Source organism: Neomonachus schauinslandi, chromosome 3 (genome assembly GCF_002201575.2).
Source record: "Neomonachus schauinslandi chromosome 3, ASM220157v2, whole genome shotgun sequence".
NCBI lineage: Eukaryota > Metazoa > Chordata > Mammalia > Carnivora > Phocidae > Neomonachus > Neomonachus schauinslandi.
This window is the reverse complement of record NC_058405.1, coordinates 15,153,782-15,173,602: the sequence shown is the minus strand read 5'-3', so window position 1 is coordinate 15,173,602 and position 19,821 is coordinate 15,153,782. Positions and strand designations below refer to the sequence as shown.

At 48.0% G+C, this 19,821-nt stretch overlaps 1 protein-coding gene across 3 annotated transcripts in view; it reads right to left on the bottom strand.

Annotated features, from left to right (window-relative positions):
• ABCC4 (ATP binding cassette subfamily C member 4) overlaps positions 1 to 19,821 on the bottom strand; it is a 239,879-nt gene that overhangs the window by 198,529 nt on the left and 21,529 nt on the right. For all 3 annotated transcript variants that reach the window (XM_021695986.1, XM_021695985.1, XM_021695987.1), the window contains exons 2-3: positions 4,972 to 5,082; positions 4,304 to 4,424 (exon numbers count right to left, since the gene is read on the bottom strand). In XM_021695986.1, the coding sequence (XP_021551661.1) occupies positions 4,304 to 4,424; positions 4,972 to 5,082 (232 nt within the window). The remainder of the gene's footprint in view (positions 1 to 4,303; positions 4,425 to 4,971; positions 5,083 to 19,821) is intronic.

Here is a 19,821-nt window from a genome sequence, read left to right as displayed (position 1 = left end):
GATGAGACTCTTGGTCTCAGGGTTGTGAGTTCAGGCCCCACATTGGGCATGGAGCTTCATTTAAAAAAAAAAATTAATCAGCTCAAAATAATCTGTATCCCAAAAAGGCATATTCTGGGATGGCATACTCTGCTACCCTTCAATCATATTCTAGGTTTATATTTTTAAGTGTTCTTAAAAAGCTACAGGGGTGGGGCGCCTGGGTGGCTCAGTCCTTAAATCGCAGAGTCCTGGGATCGAGTCCCACATCAGGCTCCCTGCTCGGCGGGAAGCCTGCTTCTCCCTCTCCCACTCCCCCTGCATGTGTTCCCTTTCTTGCTGTGTCTCTCTCTGTCAAATAAATACATAAATAAAATCCTAAAAAAAAAAAAAAAAGAAACTACATGCGATAATACTTTTATTCCTTTGGCCAGCTGAGACGAGGGGCGAGTATTAGTTTTATCTGCATCTTAGGAAAGAGGCCACACAGTGCCAGGTCGTTACACGGTGTGCCCGGGTCCCGCAGCGCACGAAGGACAGAGCCACGATGCCATCGTGGGTGCTGTGACTGGCGAGCCTGACCGTCTCCGCAGCTGACCGCTCATCCAGTGGCAGGAAGGCTTGTCTTGAGAGCTCTGACATCAGATCTCAGACATGTGCATCTTGAACTTGGCTTGGGCGACAGGAAGTCAGGCGGGACTGTAAATTTGGGCAGAGCTCGGGTGTGGGTGTCCCCTGGCTGCTGGACGGGGCTCGGGCGCTGACACCCGCGGTAGCAGCATGGTGTGTTCAGATCCATCCCGAGCCCTATAGAAAGCCACCTTCTACTCGTTACCGCCCCCTAGTGGATGCGGGTGTGGCTGCCCCGGTGCGGAAGTTTGTAAACAGCCACCCACATGCGTAAGGCCCCGTTCTAGATGAGCTCCGGGAGACAGACCAGCAGGAAGGCCGGGGTCTCAGATGGGGCTCGGATGATGTGGGCACAGGCCGAGCTCTCTCTGTTGTTACTCAGCAGGTGCCCGGCTCCCTGACGAGAGATGGAGTCTGTGAGTCTCTCGTGGGCGTGCACTTGCTAGGCAAGGATGAGGGCGCTTGGGCGCTTTCCCATACGCAGGGTGTGCAGCAGGCCCGGGGTAGCACAGTGACGGTCTGGGGTGGACTCAGACCTGGCTGGGAGCAGGCGCATCCCGTGTGCAGGGGGGCTGGGCTGCTACCGGAGGGCGCTTGCTGCTTCATGCTGTGACGCAGCCGGTATCTCGGTGGTTTCCAGCAGAAAACGAGACACTGGCCTCGACGAGCACGGTGACCAGCACCCGTGGGGATCATTCTCACTTTGTGTCTTTGCGAGAATACGTGCTGGGGCTCTGCGTCCTGATGCCGGGACGCTCAGGCAACCCACGACGTTAGAGCTCAACCAGAAGTAAACCTTGAATTTTCTCTGGCGGTAAAAGGAGCCTGAAATCCAACACAGATACCCTTGTGTTTCTAGATTCGCCCGTTGACACAGTGCTGTTTTGGAGACATGAGAAATGCTTTTGTATGGTGGAGCTAGGAAGGATCTGTTACAGTTCAAAATCACTTTCAGGGGCTGTTTTGGGTTTTCAGTGGTTAAAGGTAGTTCCTGAATTAGGTGGAAGGAGTGCTAGTGTAATAGTTGATTTAATAGTTGATGGGAAGCAGCTTCCCATTTTGTGATCTTCTCTGCTGCTTGTTGGTCTTCATATTTTAGGTAGGGGAGGGTCTAAACTCAACCTTAGGATTTTCTCAAAAGGTTGAGGCTCGCAAGCAGCGTAGTGTTACCAAGCAACGCGTGGGCAGGGCCTTCCCCCGGCGCTCCTGGCAGCCACCAGTGGGGAGAGGCACGGTGATGCAGGCCAGGGCGAGGCTTTGGAGGTTGGATTTCAAAGGAGTGAAAATCTCCGTCATGTGAGAATTGAGGAATGCTTGTAAGGCTCGCAGAAACAAGTTCCATGCTGATGTCGAACACGGCGTTCTTGCAGGCCAACGCTAACCAGGAAACAACAGCCAGCGAGCCCCCAGCACGCCTGGCCCCTGTGTGCACCTCCATGGGGACGTGGTGGGGACAGAGCAAGTGTCCTCCTGTCTAGAGCCCTGAGGGTAGGGAGGAGGAGCCTGAAGGCTCTTTTTGGGGCAGACAGCAGTAGAGACTGTCTCCCCACACCACCCAGGGCCTTATCTGTGAGAGAGGTGGTCTCTGCCTGCTGGTGTTAGTGGGGTGGGTTCTCCCAGTCCCCTTGCCCTGAGAGGGGAGGAGTGGCCGGGGGTGGGGGTGGGGTTAGGTCACTCTACCAGTGACCTTTGGAAACGGCCCCAGGTGCTGCCGGCATTGATCAGTGACTTGGCCTTTGTCTGAGGCCACTTTTGCTAATTGTTTCTGATCCAGGTGGAGGCTGCAGGGAGGCAAATGTTTGCCTACATCTTTAGGCTGGAACTCAGCTGATGGGCAAGAAGTTAACCAAATCCTTTGAGGTGGTCTCCCCCACCACCCCGAAGTTGTCCCTCGACTCAGGGCTGATCCCTTGAGAGTTGTCCTGGGCCTTTGCATTTATGTCCCTACTCTGTTCCAAGCGCCCTCCACCTCTGTTTAACCCAGGGGGCTGAGGAGTGGCTGCTGGTAGCCAACATGGGGCGGGGCGGGGGGGGGGGGGGGGGTTGGTGCAGGAAGAACCACTAAGGACTGCACAGCAAGGGCCAGATGAGGAAGCGGAGGAGACCTGCAGGGCAGACCCGCTGTGTACACCCTGCCTGTTCTTGGTGTGTAGCATTAGGTTAGTGGTATCCACAGTGATGACCCCGAGTTACAAACAAAGGTAATGCCTCTCCCCCATTTTCTTTGAGATGTCAGGGAAGGAGGTGACTCATTTTTTAAAAGGTTGCATTCATAATGGTTCAATTAAAAAAAAAAATCTGCTTAGAAGTGAAACTTCTGGCAACTCCTTAGAAAAGTTGGCTTTTATGAGCAACTTTTCTCAAGAGTTCTTGTTCTACCATTGTTGCCTGTCGGGGAGCAGTGGGTTTTCCAAGTCCTGTGTGAAACCAGCCTCTGCCATCAAGAATGGACTAGGTCTCTTCCCAGGACTCGTGTATAATAAGGGTGATCTTCCTTTATACCGATTTGATGCTGGTTTCCGGACACTGTGAGCTGTTGCATCCCATTTACTTGTCCCTGGATCCCTCTGAGGTAGACCAGGCAGGAGTTTCCATGGATATGGATAACGGCGGCACAGGAGGGCATGGATGGACTTAGGGTCATGTGGCATGCAAGTGACCAACTTGGTTTCTGAAGCAAAACATTCCGAATTTGCCAGATGAGCGCTCTTTGTGTTCTGTCCTGACGCCTTCTCTTGCCAAGGCCCCCACCCACGATGGTCAGAGAGCTGAGAGGAGGTGTTTTTTCTCTGGCAATAGCTCTGTGCTCTTCTCTCAGCTGCTTCATACATTTTCACACACGGTTTCTCCCCTACCACCCCTGTAGCTTTTTTTTTTTTTTTAAAGATTTCATTTACTTATTTGACAGAGAGACACAGTGAGAGAGGGAACACAAGCAGGGGGAGTGGGAGAGGGAGAAGCAGGCTTCCCGCCGAGCAGGGAGCCCGATGCGGGGCTCAATCCCAGGACCCTGGGATCATGACCTGAGCCACAGGCAGAAGCTTAACCGACTGAGCCACCCAGGCACCCACCAGAATTCACGGAGCCAGAGCTCCTCCACAGAGGGGTTTTGGCTCATAGTACGCGTCCTGCTGGAAAGGGGGCAGCCCAGAGAACCATGGGCTCTTGAGAGGTCTGGCCAGCTCCAGCCCAGACACGGGGCCCAGGGTTCTGATTCCCTGGAAGGGGGAAAGGCAATAAATCCTTCACGGGAAGACATTTATCAGACTTGGCTTGGTCAAGTTAGGTGTTATTTGCTGAAAACCTAAGTTATTCTGGGCTCTGACCCAAATTTATTTCCTCCAAATCAGGGGGCACATATTCCTTGAGGTTGTAGAGTCTTCTCTGGGTCAAGGATCACTCTTAGCATTTATAACATTTACTGAGCACCAACAGTATCCTAACAGGGCATAAAACTTCTCAGCACCATCCTCCCGCAATTCATGAGAAGAAAAACAGTAATCCCCCCGAGGTCCACTTATGAATGTGCCCATTCTGAAGATGAATATAACTGCTGAGCTACGTGCATCATGTTTCCTAGATGTGCTTTATCCTCAGATGTTAAATCACTTGCCTCTGTCCCCAGCAGTGCTGCCCACCTCAGTACCCACCCACACATGAGGAAAAACAACACACCGCACATAAAAGCTTTTACCTCAATGAGCGTAAAAATTCCCAAAACTAAGTAGGATTTCCAGTAACACTTTATGATTGCTTTTGTTAAAGAAGGCTTCCGAGCGTCTTTCTCGGCTCTTGAAACTTCTTTATCCCAGTACCTGCAAGGAGAAAAACCAAGCGCGGTGAGAAACAGCACGGCCAAGCACACTCAGAAGCACAGATGACTGCCCCCCCCCCCGGGGGGGGGGGTTCTGCTTCCTCAGCTCTGGCCAATTGTTCACAGGGCCCCCGGGCGGAATCTGAAGCACCAGAAAAAACATGCCTTGAGGGGAAAAGTTCCAGTCTCAGGAAACAAGTCCCGGCCAAGGATGGCTGGAATGAGAGCGCCGGGAGCGGGCCAGGAAGGCAGACAGGCGCACGGACAACCTCCTCCGGCGAGACCATCTCTGGGGACAGAGCTTGGCATCCAGAGCCTTTGCTGCTGGCAACCTCCACTCCACAGAAGCACAGGAAACAGGTTTTCCCCCAGCCACCAAAGTAGGCTAAGCCCGGGGACAGTCTGAGGGGAGGGCAGCGCACAAATGAGGGAAGGAGGCTCCAGAGGGGCCTAGGGGAAGGCAAAACCCATGTGAAGTCCCAAACCACGAAGACACACACAGAAATTGTCACTCCTCCTTAGCCTTCTCATTCCCGCCTGTGCCTTACCCTTGCAACTCTTCTCCCAGATGCCTCGAGCGATCTTCTGGAAGCACCGAATACATATCATCTTCTTCTAATCTCCGTTTGTGACCAATTTTAAACAAGGGGTTCAGCCACCTGTTAAAAGTCAAGAGAAAAGGGGGGCGCCTGGGTGGCTCAGTCGGTTGAGCGACTGCCTTCGGCTCAGGTCATGATCCCGGAGTCCCAGGATCGAGCCCCACATCGGGCTCCCGGCTCGGCGGGGAGCCTGCTTCTCCCTCTGACCCTCCCCCCTCTCATGCTGTTTCTCTCTCGCTCGCTCTCTAATAAATAAATAAATAAAATCTTTAAAAAAAAAAAGTCAAGAGAAAAGGAAAGTAATACACATCCAAATTACACATCTGTCTAATTAGAATCCTACATTCATGGGTTTAAAAAAAAAAAAAAGCCTAAAAGACAAAATACCATACGATTTCACTTATATATGGAATCTAAAAACACAATGAACAAACAAAAAGCGGAAACAGACCCATAAATACAGAGAACAAACTGATGTTGCCGGGGGGGGGGGGGGGGGGGAAAAAAGGGGGGGGGGGGGGGGAAGCTTCCAGTTTGGGAACACGAGTAAGGCACAGGGATGAAAGGCACAGAGTCGTGTGTGGTGTGTGGTGACAGATGGCGGCCACACTTGGGGTGGACACAGCATAACCCACTGAGTCATCGAAGGGCAACACTGCACAGCTGAAACTAATGTGACCCTGTGGGACAACTATACTTCAATTTTTTGAAAGTCTACATTAGAGATATTGGGGGGAATAAATATGTGCTTACACACACACACACACACACACTCTCTCTCTCTCTCTCTCTCTCTCTCTCTCACACACATAGCTCTACCCACTGAGAGACCCCAGAAGCAGGGACATACCAATAGTAAAAAGTATTCTAGGGCCCAGATCTTGGGGTTTTTTACCATACAGTGTTACAAAAATTGTTTTTCTTATGAGGAGAACTTTTAAGAGCTAGTCTCTTAGCAACTTTCAAATATGCAATACAGAATTATTAACTATAGTCGCCATGCCTTCCATGACCTCCCCGGGACTTACTTATTTTATAACTAGAAGTTTGTACCATTCGGCCTCCTTCACCCAGATCTGGGTATTTTCATATCTTTCTTCCCTAAAAGGAACCAGGTCTCCTAGAGGAAATGTCTGATTTCAAGGTTGGGGCGGTTTATAAAAGCACCCGACAATTAGCTTTCCTAATTGTAATTTAAATGCCTGACATTAAGCTTCTAATTGCTGAGGCATCCACTTCAAAGACCTCCATCTCCAACGAAGACATTGCCAGCCACACCAGATAAAGAGCCAGGGGGTCCCTCTTCTTTTAGGACACTCAGGTTGACCTAGATAACTGACCATTTGACCACTGGCTTTTCCATTCCTGTGCTTTAATTCCCTCTCATGTTTTAAATTCACCAATAAAGAGTGAACTCACGAAACCCCAGGCACCCCACCCTCAACCTCTATAAAGGCAGAACCCCAGATCCAGATGTGTGCCCAGCCCCGCTCCTCCTGCTTCCACCTGGCCATGAGGCCCCAGACATGCCCCAGGCATGCCATGCACCCTGTAGAACCCGTGAATGATAAACCCTCTCTTTTCTAAAGTTCCCTAAAAGCCGTTGCTGAGACGCGACTTGCAACCACAAGAATCACAAGGGCTGGTCTGGCCACAGCACTGGCTGCAAAAGCGAAATGCCTATGGGGCCGCATATGGAGTACGGCCTGGGCGAGCAGAGTCCACATCATTCCTAGCAATGGCACCTCTTCCATAGGCTGACACCAACCCAGAACAGGCAGAGAAAAGTACAAGATGGGCCTGGAACATCTCACACCATGCAATAAGGAAGCGCTCAAGTAATCACGAGGATGTGCCCAAAGGCCAGAGGAGACAGCTTGAAGGGCTCTCACCAGACAAATCTGGGATACTTCCAGCATCAAATAAATAGCCATGAGTCACACCATTAAGTAACAGAAGAATCCATGAATCCTTACTGCCACATAAACGGGAGAGAAGGAAAATTCTGAAATGCAAACAAATACAGAAGGAACCATGGAGTTAGGGAATGACCAATGAAGTTAAAACTCATGGTGAAAAGTGTGATGTGGAGCACAGTATTTATATAATTTCAAATGAGCTCTACAAGTTACTAATTATGAAAAGAAAACAACTGTACAGAAGATCTAAAGAGCCCTATACAGATCCATTATACGTTACGTAAATGACAATAATTAACGCAGAGCCAGCCTAACCATGAACACCATTTCACTGATTTTGCCAGTAAGGACATTTCAGAGGCCAGACAACAACCTGGGAAAGTAGAGATCCTATTTCTCTTATTGACAGCTTTATCCCTAGCACAATACTGGGTACAGAAGAGCGGCTCAAGAATTTTTTTGTTGTTGAATAAATGAATTCTGTGAATCACAAAGGAAGCAAAGAGAGAAACTGAGCTTCAGATTTTGCTAATCCTGGTAGCTTGGTACCTCTAAAGAACCCCAGTCCGGGAGGTGGAAGGCTGGGCTCTAGTCCCAGCAACAGTACTGGGGACCCCGCGGTCCCGGACCGTTCCCCGCTCCAAGTTCAGCACCTCTATGACTGTTTGCCGGTCTTCCAATATCTCTCCGTCTCAATTTCCTTCCCAGACAAAAGCATAAATCCGTGTGAGCTTTACCACCAAACAGGTTTGAACCGTATGGGGCCACCCTTATTGTGCAGGTATCCCTGTGGAAAACGCAGAGGCAATTAGCAATGCAGCTTACCCAGATGAGGACACCCTGCCCTGAAAATTCTGTTTGCAGAGGAAAAGATGCTCATCACTAGAGAAAAGGAAATCAAACCACAGTGAGACAAAACCTCACACATATCAGCATGGCAACCATCAAAAAAATAAATACATAAGTTCGGCAAGAATGTGGGGAAATTGGAGCCCTTGCATGCAGCCATTGGGAAATGTAAAATGGTGCCGTCGCAAAGGAAAAATATTATGATTCCACTTACTTGAGGTGCTTAGAGTAGTCTAATAGAGAGAGCAAGCAGAACTGTGGTTGCCAGGGGCCAGGAGGAGAGGGGAAATGGGGATCCGTGCTTAATGAAACACTAATGCAAGATAATGAAAAGGGTCCTGGAGATTGGTTGCTTAACAATGTGAGTGAGCTTACCACCCCTAAACCGTATATTTATAAATGGTTAAGATGGTAAACTTTATGCTATCTGTATTTTACCACAATTTTTTAAAAGTTAGTGAGAAAAAAATTCTGCTGGATGGGTCATAATTCTCCAGACTGTGCCAACTTTCTGGTTTGGTGGTATGACCTTGAACTAGCCATATGACCTCTCAGTATTGACCTCTGGCAAATGGGGAGAACATCTCCCGAGGCTGCTGAGGGGAGCAGCTGGGGTTGCTCTGAACACTACAAAGACCCACCAAATACCAGCCTTGACGGTGGCATAGCTCTTAGGTAATCACATTCGAGACTTTTTTTACCCCAGATCTTGATTTAAAGACCTCCCAATCCCCTTCAGTGCCCAAATCCCAAAAAGCCAGGCTGAGCCCCACAGACGCCAACAAGGGCCAAAGGTTTTCTTTTCCATCTGATGGTGAGCCTACTTTGTGCCACCAGCTAAGTAAGGAATTGGACGTGGAGACCTGAGTCAACAGACTCTGACTTCCAATGTATCCCTGGGGACATTTAGTCAACAATTCCAAACCACTGCCGAATGAGCCATCTTGCAACCCAGTTCTGCCCCAACAGTCCTTCCCTCCTCAGCTTACTCTCTCCTTCTTACCTCCTGCACAGCACTGAACACAGCAGCGGGATTTCCTCCAGTCCACCGGACTATCAACCCCTCAGGACAACGCGACTCCCATACCACCTGCAATCTCCATGACCAAACGCAGAGCCTGGTACATCATGATGCCTGGGCACAGATATCACAGGAATCCATCCAGTGCAAGGTCAGAACACCCACCGTGCAGGTGAGCTATCCTCAAAATGGGTCATTACCCCAGCTCCCTCTGCTCCCTCCTCCCCCCTCCAAGCTGTGGACCCTGCAGAGGCTTCTGACCTCGACTTTGGAGCTTCCAGGGCTCACGGCTGGACTTCCTGCCTTCCTCCTCTCCTACCAGCTAATCCAACACCTCTTCTTCATCGTGTCCTCATCCCCACCCATCTCCCTGCACCAACACCAACACCTAGACTCTACAACCATCATGCATGGATTACTGTCCTAATCCCCTTCTATAAAAAAAAATTTCGCCTGCAATTCAGTACCAGTGAGAAGAATCACGAGTAAGTTACTACCCCAAGACTGTGAAGGGATTAAAGCACCGCTGGCTGGAACTAGCAAGGAGGAGACAAGCAGCAGGATCTAGTCACTACAACCAGCCCGGCCCCCGCTAGGCCCAGGATTCAGTCACCACCAAGATCCCCTTCTGAGCCCGAGAGTGCCTGGTACTGCCTCTGCTCTGAACGTCTGGTCATTAGTGCCTGTTCAAATGCTTTCTTCCAAACTGCTGAAGGACACTTTATCCCCAAAAAGGAAGCTCTTCCAAGCTGCCACCTACAGTCTGACCCCTGTCCCCAACCCTCCCTCCCAGCCCTCCATGAAGCTCTCTGGAACTGGCTTCCATGAGTGACAAACTCCCCTGTGCCCTACGCTCCGTGCTCTCAGCAGAGCCCTGGCTGGCCCCTGGGGACACAACTTTCTTGCAGCCTCGAGGTGGCCCTTCAGTTTCCCAATTCTGTTTTCTAGCCCCATGCCCTGCCTGTGCCTCCTAGCTGTCTACACCCCTGGCAGCTCCAAAAGCCATGGCACCTGCTATCACTGCTGCATCTAAGACGTTCTCTGTCGGGGCCCCTGGGTGGCTCAGATGGCTAAGCGTCTGCCTTCGGTTAGGTCATGATCTCAGGGTCCTAGGATCGAGTCCCGCATCGGGCTCCTTGCTTAGCAAGGAGCCTGCTTCTCCCTCTGCCTGCCACTCCCCCTGCTTGTACTCTCCCTCTCTCTCTCTCTGGCAAATAAATAAATAAAATCTTTAAAAAAAATAAAATAAAAATAAATAAATAAATAAAACGTTCTCTGTCACTGCCTATCATTCTTCGGGGACTTTAGCGGATCAGCCTTCCCCCTGACCCCCCAACTCCCTGCATCATTCTTTTTTTTTTTTTTTTTTTTTTTTTTTTTTTTTAAATTTTTTATTTATTTATTCATGAGAGTCAGAGAGAGAGAGAGAGAGAGAGAGAGAGAAGCAGAGGCAGAAGCAGGCTCCCCGCCTAGCAGGGAGCCCGATGCGGGACTTGATCCCAGGACCCTGGGATCATGACCTGAGCCGAAGGCAGACGCTTAACCATCTGAGCCACCCAGGCGCCCTCCCTGCATCATTCTAAGTGATCTCCACACACAACACAAAGGGCACCCCAAACCCCAGCTGCTCACATTCATCTCTTCTTCTGGAACATTCCTGCCTCTCACTCTTCTGAGGAACACATCAAGGATGGGCTTTCAAACCTCCGCAACGCTCACCGATGGCTGTGAGCCTCTTACTTACTCTGCAAGCCACTGACTAGAGTGCAGCCTTGTGCTTTCTCCAGGGGACAGGTGTCCATCCCCGGCCTTCCAATACCATCCAGCTGCTGACAGCCAGGCCTCTCCCACCAAACGCCGGATTCCTATGGCGAAGTGCCTACTTGTCACCTCCTCCCAGATGCCAAGAGGCAGCCCCCTTAACCTCCACAATGGAGCTCCTGATTTCCCTGCCAAAACTATTCTTCCCCCGCTCTGTAAATGTCAACCTCAAAGAGCCCACCGCTCAGACCAGAAACCCAGTCGTCACCGGAAGCCTCCTTTCCCCTCAGCCAACCCATCAAATCGGCCCACAGCTGACCTCCTGACCCCATCCACCTGTTGGAGCCTCTGCTTCCCCCACCAGGTGTCCGTGCTACAACAGCCCGCTAACTGGCCTGCCTGCTCGCACTCTTGGTTTCCCGGTCTTTCTAAAAGTCAGAATGACTTCGTAAAAACACAAGGCCATGCTGTTCTCCTGCAGCAGAATGACGCCTAACCTCCCAATGGGGTCCCTCCCAGCTCACCAGCCCCATCTCCAGCCCAGTCCCCCTCGCCCAGTGTTCTAGCATGCCTGCTTGCTGGGGTTCCAAGTTCCTGTTGGCTGGTCCCTTTGCTGAGAACAAATGCTCTTCCCCATTTTCACCCACGATGGCACCTTCTCTCCTCCAGTTCCCAAACTCACGGTCACCTCCACGGCAAGGCCTAGGCTACCTGCTCTTATAAAAACCAAACACACCCTGATTCTCTAATTTATTTCCCTCTTCTTTATTTACCCCTTTACTACAATCTATTTGTTGAGAGAAAAAAATTCACTTATTTTGTCTCTCTCCCCTTTAGAACAAGAGCTCCATGAGGGCAGGACACAGTATTTCTATGGTGTTCCCTGTGCCTGGCACACAGTGGGTCATGCTGAATAAGTGAATGCACAGCTCTCCCCTGGGTGAGAAACAGGGGCAAAGAACACCCAGACAACCCTCCTTAAGTTCTTATATGAACGGGGAATGTGCAGGTCAGCTGAAGTCAGTAAATCATTCAACAAATGCCCTAGCCCCAATTAAATAAGTCATTTATTGTTAAAAGGATGTATTTTAAAGCACTTCTGGCTGTTGCTAATTATTAGTCATTGGGTTAATTTTCCCTGGAGATTCTGCCAACCTGTCGCTGGAGGCTCGTAAGGTCCAGCCTGGGGACTCCATCAGGGCAGAGCTTGGGGGGACAAGGAGTGGAGGGAGGCAGGGTACTCAGGGTCAAGGAGACCAAGCGCAGGGCCTGGGGTGAGTGACAAATGAGAGGCACACGGATCTCACAGTAAGACCCACACCAGCTCATTTGAACCCCCTTCCCCTAAAAGCAGGAGTTCTTAAGCTCGGCACTCCTGACACTTGGGGCTGATGCTTCTTCGGTGCAGGGGCTGTCCTGTGTATTACAGAACAGCTAGCAGCATCCCCGGACTCTATCCTCAAGATGCCAGTAGCATCTCCCCTCCCCAAATTGCAACAACCAAAAATGTCTCCAGACACTGCCGGATGCCAAAATCCCCTGGGCCAGAACCACTGTCCTGAGCTTTTTCTCTTTCTGGAAAAGCCATAAAACTTTACTTCAAATGTTCCCAAAGAGTCACCACAGGGCATTGGCAGCAGTCCCTTAGCCACCAAAACAAGGATAATGGTACAAACCCATATCTACATTCATTGGTCCAATTCCCCTCCAGGGGCTCACAGTCCAGGTCCAGTGAGTGAGGGATTTATGTTGAAGAATTACAGTATGACATGACAAGGGTGATCACGAGCCCTACAGAAGATCAATTTCCTGGCTTTTTTCAGGTCACTCACCAGTGACCGATCTCCTGTACAGCATAGATTCTCAAAGTGGGATCCCCAGACCAGCAGCATCAGCGTCCTTGCTGAAAATGCAGACCTTGAGGCCCCACCGCAGACCTCTGACTCAGAAACTCTGGAGTGGGGCCAGCACTCTGTACCTTACTGACTCTCCCAGGTGATGCAGACGCAGGCTCAAGTTGGAGACTGTGCCATACAGTATGCTTGGCATGACCATCGGGAGGCTCTCGTCTGGGACTTATACCAAGAGTCCCAACCCTGGCTAAATATCAAAATCCCAATCTCAACCTGGAGAGTTTTGAAACCAAGACTAACAGATGGCAAAGCCCCATGCAATGACTGAATAAGAGTAAGCCAAGATAGAATGCAACTGGTTGGCCTTTTCCAAAGGCCCCCCAAGCCCTGCCAATTCTGGTCATTGGCCAGGTCCAGGAACGATTTGCACCATGAAAAGTGGAAAGCATATACACCTGAGGACCCTCAAGGAGGTTTGGGAGGGTTACGGAAGAGACAAAGCTTTTGAGTAAAATTCAGGAGAATCATTTGGAGCCCACTGAGGAGACAAGGCAAGAAAGAAGAATTTTTCAGAAAAACAAAACCAGACATGCAAAGACATACTGCCTAGGAACAGCAGGTTCAAAACTGCATGGGGTTTGGTGTGATAATGGGGTAACCAAAGGTCTTATATTCCAAATGAACTTTATCCTTTATCCTATAAAAAGGAAATAGTACAAGTTTTCAACCCACTTTGTAGATGATGGACTTTGGAAGGTAAGGAAACAGTCAGGAATGAGATTTCAAAGAAACATTAAGAAAGGACAATAAGGGGCGCCTGGGTGGTTCAGTTGGTTAAGCATCTACCTTCTCCCTCTGCTCCTACACACACACACACACACACACACACACACTCTCTCTCTCTCTCTCTCTCTCTCTCTCTCTCTCTCTCTCAAATAAATAAATAAGATCTTATTTTAAAAAAGTACCAGATTGGGCGCCTGGGTGGCTCAGTCGTTAAGCGTCTGCCTTCGGCTCAGGTCATGATCCCAGGGTCCTGGGATCGAGCCCCGCATCGGGCTCCCTGCTCAGCGGAGAGCCTGCTTCTCCCTCTCCCACTCCCCCTGCTTGTGTTCCTGCTCTCGCTATGTCTCTCTCTGTCAAAAAAATAAATAAAATCTTAAAAAAAAAAAAAAGTACCAGATTTAAAAACATTTGAAAGACAATCATCAAAACTCTATGGCCCACAGCAGTGCCTGGGTGGGGCAGTTGGTTAAGCATATCTGACTCTTGGTTTCAGCTCAAGTCGTGATCTCAGGGTCATGAGATTGAGCCCCGTGTTGGACTCTGTGCTCAGCTCAGTGTGGGGTCTACTTGGTATTCTCTCTCCCTCTCCCACTCATGCTCTCTTTCTCTTTCTCTAAAATAAATAAATTTTTAAAAAATAAATAAATAAAACTCTATGGCCCACAACTAACTTCATATTCATCAGTGAAAAGCTGAAAGCTTTACCTCTAAGATCAGGAACAAGACAAGGATGCCCACTCTCATGACTCATATTCAACATAGTTGTATTGGAAGTCCCACCCAGAGCAATTAGGCAAGAAAAAGAAATAAGAGGCATCCACAATGGAAAGGAAGAAGTAAAACCTTCACTATTTGCAGATGACATAACACTATGTATATAGAAAACCCTAAAGACTCCACGAAAATGTTAGAATAAATGAATTCAGTAAAGTTCAGGATACAAAATCAATATACACAAATCTGCTCTTTCTATACATTAACAACAAAATAGGAGAAAGAAATTAAAAACACAATCCCATTTACAATTGCATCAAAAATGTTAAAATAAATGAATTCAGTAAACCTTCTGGATACAAAATCAATATACACAAATCTGCTGTTTCTACACATTAACAACAAAGTAGGAGAAAGAAATTAAGAAAACAATCCCATTTACAATTTCATCAAAAAGAATAGAATATCGAGGAAAAAATTTAACCAAGGAGGTGAAAGACCTGCACTCTGAAAACTGTAAGACACTGTTGAGTGAAGACATGAATAAGCAGAAGGATGCTTTGTGTTCATGAATTAAAAGAATCTTGTTAAAACGTCCATACCACAAAAGCAATCTACAGATTTAATGCAATCCCTATCAAAATTCCAATGCCATTTTTTACAGAAATAGAATAATTATAAAATCTGTACAGAACCACAAAAGACCCCAAATAGGGGCACCTGGGTGGCTCTGTTGGTTAAGCGTCTGCCTTTGGCTCAGGACATGATCCCAGGGTCCTGGGATCAAGCCCCGCGTCGGGCTCCCTGCTCAGTAGGGAGCCTGCTTTTCCCTCTCCCTCTGCCACTGCCTCTGCTTGTGTGAGCATGCTCTCTGTCAAATAAATAAATAAAATCTTTTTAAATAAATAGTAAATAAATTTTAAAAAAAAAGACCCCAAAATAGCCAAAGCAATCTTGAGAAAGAAGAACAAAATTGGTGGCATCACTTCCCGAATTTCAAAATGTATTACAAAGCTATAGTAATCAAAACAGTATGGTATTGGCATAAAAACAGACACATTGATCAATGGAACAGAAAAGAGAGCCCAGAAATAAACCCACACATATAAGGTCAATTAATTTATGACAAAGGAGACAATAATATACAATGGGGAGAGGACTGTCTCTTCAATAAACGGCATTGGGAAACTGGACAGCCATGTGCAAAAGAATGAAATTGGACCACCATCTTACACCATATGCAAAAATGCACTCAAAATGGATTAAACACTTGACTTTAGACCTGAAACTATAAAACTCCTAGAAGAAAACAAAGGCAATAAGACCCTTGATGTTGGTGTTGGCATATTTTGGAGTTGACACCAAAAGCAAAGGCAACAAAAGCCAAAACAAACAAGTGGGACTCTATCAAGCTCCCCTTTGCTCCCTTCTTGTGCAACGATATGGATGGATGGACCTAGAAGGTATTATGCTAAATGAAATAAGTCAAAGACACACACTGTATGATTTCACTTATATGTGGAATCTAAAACACAAACAGACAAAACAAAACAGACTCAGCTATGGACAACAATCTGGTTTTTACCAGAGTGGAAGGGGGTGAGGGGATGGGCAAAACAGGGTAAGGGGATAAAAGTTATAAAATACAACACGGGGGGGGCACCTGGGTGGCTCAGTCGTTAAGCGTCTGCCTTCGGCTCAGGTCATGGCCCTAGGGTCCTGGGATCGAGCCCCACATCGGGCTCCCTGCTCAGCAGGAAGCCTGCTTCTCCCTCTCCCACTGCTTGTGTTCCCTCTCTCGCTGTGTCTCTCTCTGTCAAATAAATAAATAAAATTAAAAAAAAAAAATACAACACAGGGATACAAGGTATAGCGTAGGAGACATATTAATAACATGTAACAACTGTGACAGATGGTAACTAGATTTATCTTGGTCACTTGGATAAACCTTAGTCACTTGGATCACTTCCTAATGTATATAAATATTGAATCACTATGTTGTATACCCGAAACTAATAATAGTGTATGTCAACTACACGTCAATAAAGAAAAAACTAAAAAGCTTCTGCACAGCAAAGGAAATCATCAATGAAATGAAAAGTCAACCTACCGATTAAGAGAAAATAATTGCAAATCATCTATCTGATAAAGGGTTAACATCCAAAATACATAAAGAACTCCTACAACTCAAAAGGAAAAAAAAAAATCTGATTAAAAAATGAGCAGAGGGGGGCGCCTGGGTGGCTCAGTTGGTTAAGCGACTGCCTTCGGCTCAGGTCATGATCCTGGAGTCCTGGGATCGAGTCCCACATCGGGCTCCCTGCTCGGCAGGGAGTCTGCTTCTCCCTCTGACCCTCACCCCTCTCATGCTCTCTCTTTCATTCTCTCTCTCTCAAATAAATAAATAAAATCTTTAAAAAAAAATGAGCAGAGGATCTGAATAGACACCTTTTTATTGAAGACATACAGATGGTCAATAAGTACACGAAAAGATGCTCAACGTCATTAATCTTCAGGGAAATGCAAATCAAAACCACAATGAGGTATGGCCTCATGCCTGTTAACACAGCTATTATCAAAAAGACAAGAAATTACAAGTGCTGGAGAGAATGTGGAGAAAGGGGAACCCTCATCCACAGCTGGTAGAGAGGTAAATTGATAGAGCCACTATAGAAAAAGAGGATCCTCAAGAAATCAAAAATAGAATTACCACACGGTCCAGCAATCCCACTTCTGGGTATGTATTCAAAAGAAATGAAATCATTATCTCAGAGATATCTGTACTCCCTTGTTCACCGCAGTATTCACAAAAAATGTGTGTGTGTGTGTGTGTGTGGTACATATATACACACACACTATGAAATATTATCCGACCTTTGAAAAAGGAAACCCTGTTATTTGTGACAACATGGATGAATGTGGAGGGCGTTATGCTACAAGAAAGAAGTCAGGGGATGCCTGGGTGGCTCAGTCGGTTAAGCCTTCGGCTCAGGTCATGATCCCAGGGTCCTGGGATCCAGCCCCACATCGGGCTCCTTGCTGAGCAGGGAGCCTGCTTCTCCCTCTCCCACTCCCCCTGCTTGTGCTCTCTCTCTCTCGCTCTCTCTCTCGCTCTCGCTCTCTCTTTAATTTTTTATTGTTATGTTAATCACCATACATTGTATCATTAGTTTTTGATGTAGTGTTCCATGATTCATTGTTTGTGCATAACACCCAGTGCTCCATGCAGAACATGCCCTCTTTAATACCCATCACCAGGCTAACCCATTCTCCCACCCCCTTCCCCTCTAGAACCCTCAGTTTGTTTCTCAGAGTCCATCGTCTCTCATGGTTCGTCTCTCGCTCTCTTTCTGACAAATAAAATCTTTAAAAAAAATAATATGTCAGAGAGAGACAGACAAATATCACATGGTATTACTAGTATGTGGAATCTTAAAATGTCGAAGTCATCTAAATGAAATAGAGAAGAGTGGTTGCCAGGGGCAGCAGGGAGGGGTGAAGTGGGAGGAAGGAGAGACTAGTAAAAAGGATACATACTTTCAGCTATGAAATGACTAAGGGCTGGGGCTCTAATGTGTAATATGGTGACTATAGTTGATAACACTGTACCATATCATTGAAACTGGCTAGGAGAGAACTCAAATGTTCTCACCAAAAAAAAAAGGGGGGGATATGAGGTGATGATGGAGGTGTTAATTAAACTAGATGGTAGAGGAATCCTCTTACAATGTATACATATATCAAAGCATCACACTGTACTCTTTAAATACCTTACCATTTTGTCAATTATGCCTCAAAACTGGGCTAAAAAAAAAAAAAAGACTTTGGCTGGCATTGTCCCCCCTTCCTGGACTTTGTCCTGGTTCCTCTAAATCCCTGGAATTTTACAAGTAACAAGAGTGTGGGCCCCGATGGTTTATGCTAACCAGAGTGAGTCATGGTTGCCCCAAGTGAGTTTATGCTAACAGACGATGCAGGATGGGAGTTCCAAAGACAAACCATATGACTGATCAGAGCGTTAGGCCTTTAAGTGATAGGGCACCAGGCCAACCTCTGTGGCAGGAGGCTGGAGATTGAAATCAATCCTACATAAGAAAATCACAACAGTGGGCACCTGGGTGGCTCAGTCAGTTGGGCGTCTGCCTTCGGCTCGGGTCATGATCCCAGGGTTCTGGGATCGAGTCCCGCATCGGGCTCCCTGTTCAGCAGGGAGTCTGCTTCTCCCTCTGCCTGTCGCTCCCCCTGCTTGTGCTCTCTCTGTGTCAAATAAATAAATATTAAAAAAAAAAAAAGAAAATCACAATAGAAACTCTGGATGCCAAAGCTTGGGGGAACTTTCCTGGTTGGCAATACTCTTGAGTATTGTCACACACTGATGTGCCAGGAGGGTGATACATCGTAACTCCACAGGGTAAGACAAGGCAGCTTCCAGCTTGGGACCCCCCCAGACCTCACCACCCTCCCTTTGGTTCCAATTTATATCTGTTGGTTATAATAAATCTGTAATTTGTAAAGACAGCACTTTCCTGAGTTGTAGGTGTTGTTCTGGCGAATTACTGAACCTAAGTGGGTTGTGGGAACCCCTGACTTTGTAGCCACTTGGGTCAGAAATGAGGGTGGCCTGGGGACCCCCAAACTTGCAACTGCTGTCTGAAAAGAGGGCAGTCTTACGGAGGGCTGCACCCTTCACCTGTGAGGTTTGGATGAACTCCAGGTAGTTGGGGCCAGAACTCCGTGCAGGGGGAGCTCTTGCTAAAGCTCCAGGCCAGGTGCTCACATCTCAAGACACCACGTCCTTAGCTTGGCCTTGAGAGGTCAGCTCACCACTGGCTGCCCTGCTCTGACCGCCCCTTTCCCCCATGGCCTCCCTGTCCTCACCTAAGTTAATACAGAACGACAGTCCCAGACCTGGCACCCACCAGCCTGTCACGGTCACTACAAACACTTCGGCCAACACTGAATCAAAAAACTAGAAAGGTCGGGGTGCCTGGGTGGCTCAGTCGGTTAAGCGACTGCCTTCGGCTCAGGTCATGATCCTGGAGTCCCTGGATCGAGTCCCGCATCGGGCTCCCTGCTTGGCTGGGAGCCTGCTTCTCCCTCTGACCCTCCCCCCTCTCATGTGTTCTCTCTCTCTCTCTCATTCTGTCTCAAATAAATAAAATCTTAAAAAAAAAAAAAAAAGACTAGAAAGGTCTTAAAAGCTCTCTCCCCTTGCCTTGTGACCACATGCTCTAAATCTAGGACAGAGTTCTCATGTAAGCTGTGATGAAATCACCTAAGAAGCTCATTAACAATAAACCCAGACCCCCCTCACTGGGGTTCTGTTTCCGAAGATCTGAGGCAGAGACCGAGAATCTGCACTGAGAGGATCTCCTCATAGGTTTGGTCTGGAGTTGCATGGAGAATTAATTATGCTTCCACACTTGACAGTCACACGAAGGTGGATGGTAAATGATTCTTCGATCATAGGGGGTTAGAGAACACTCCCTGCAAGTCTGGTACGGCCTATGAACCCCAGAGAGAAAACCTGGCCCTAAGATGTCAAGGTCAGTTAAATAATTGAACTAGGACCAAGTAAATCATGAATCCCAGGCTTCAGGGTACCTGGTCTGAGGAAGCTAGGAAAGGACATATCCAAGAGCCCTTCCTCCCCAGAGAACTAGCTGTGGTGGATGCCTGGGGAAAGAGCAGGAAGCAGGGATTTCGGACATTGCCCAGCAGACCAGCTACCGAATGAGGACATACGGGCCCCAGCCCCCGCTGTCCCCGCATGCCCCCCAGCCATGTCTCTGGGATCACTGGCTCAGAAGTGGAACAGGGAGAAGGCTCCAAACAGCTGTGGGACATGACAGCAGCAACACTTGTGGGGAACAGGGCCTCTTGGTAGAGGGAAGGG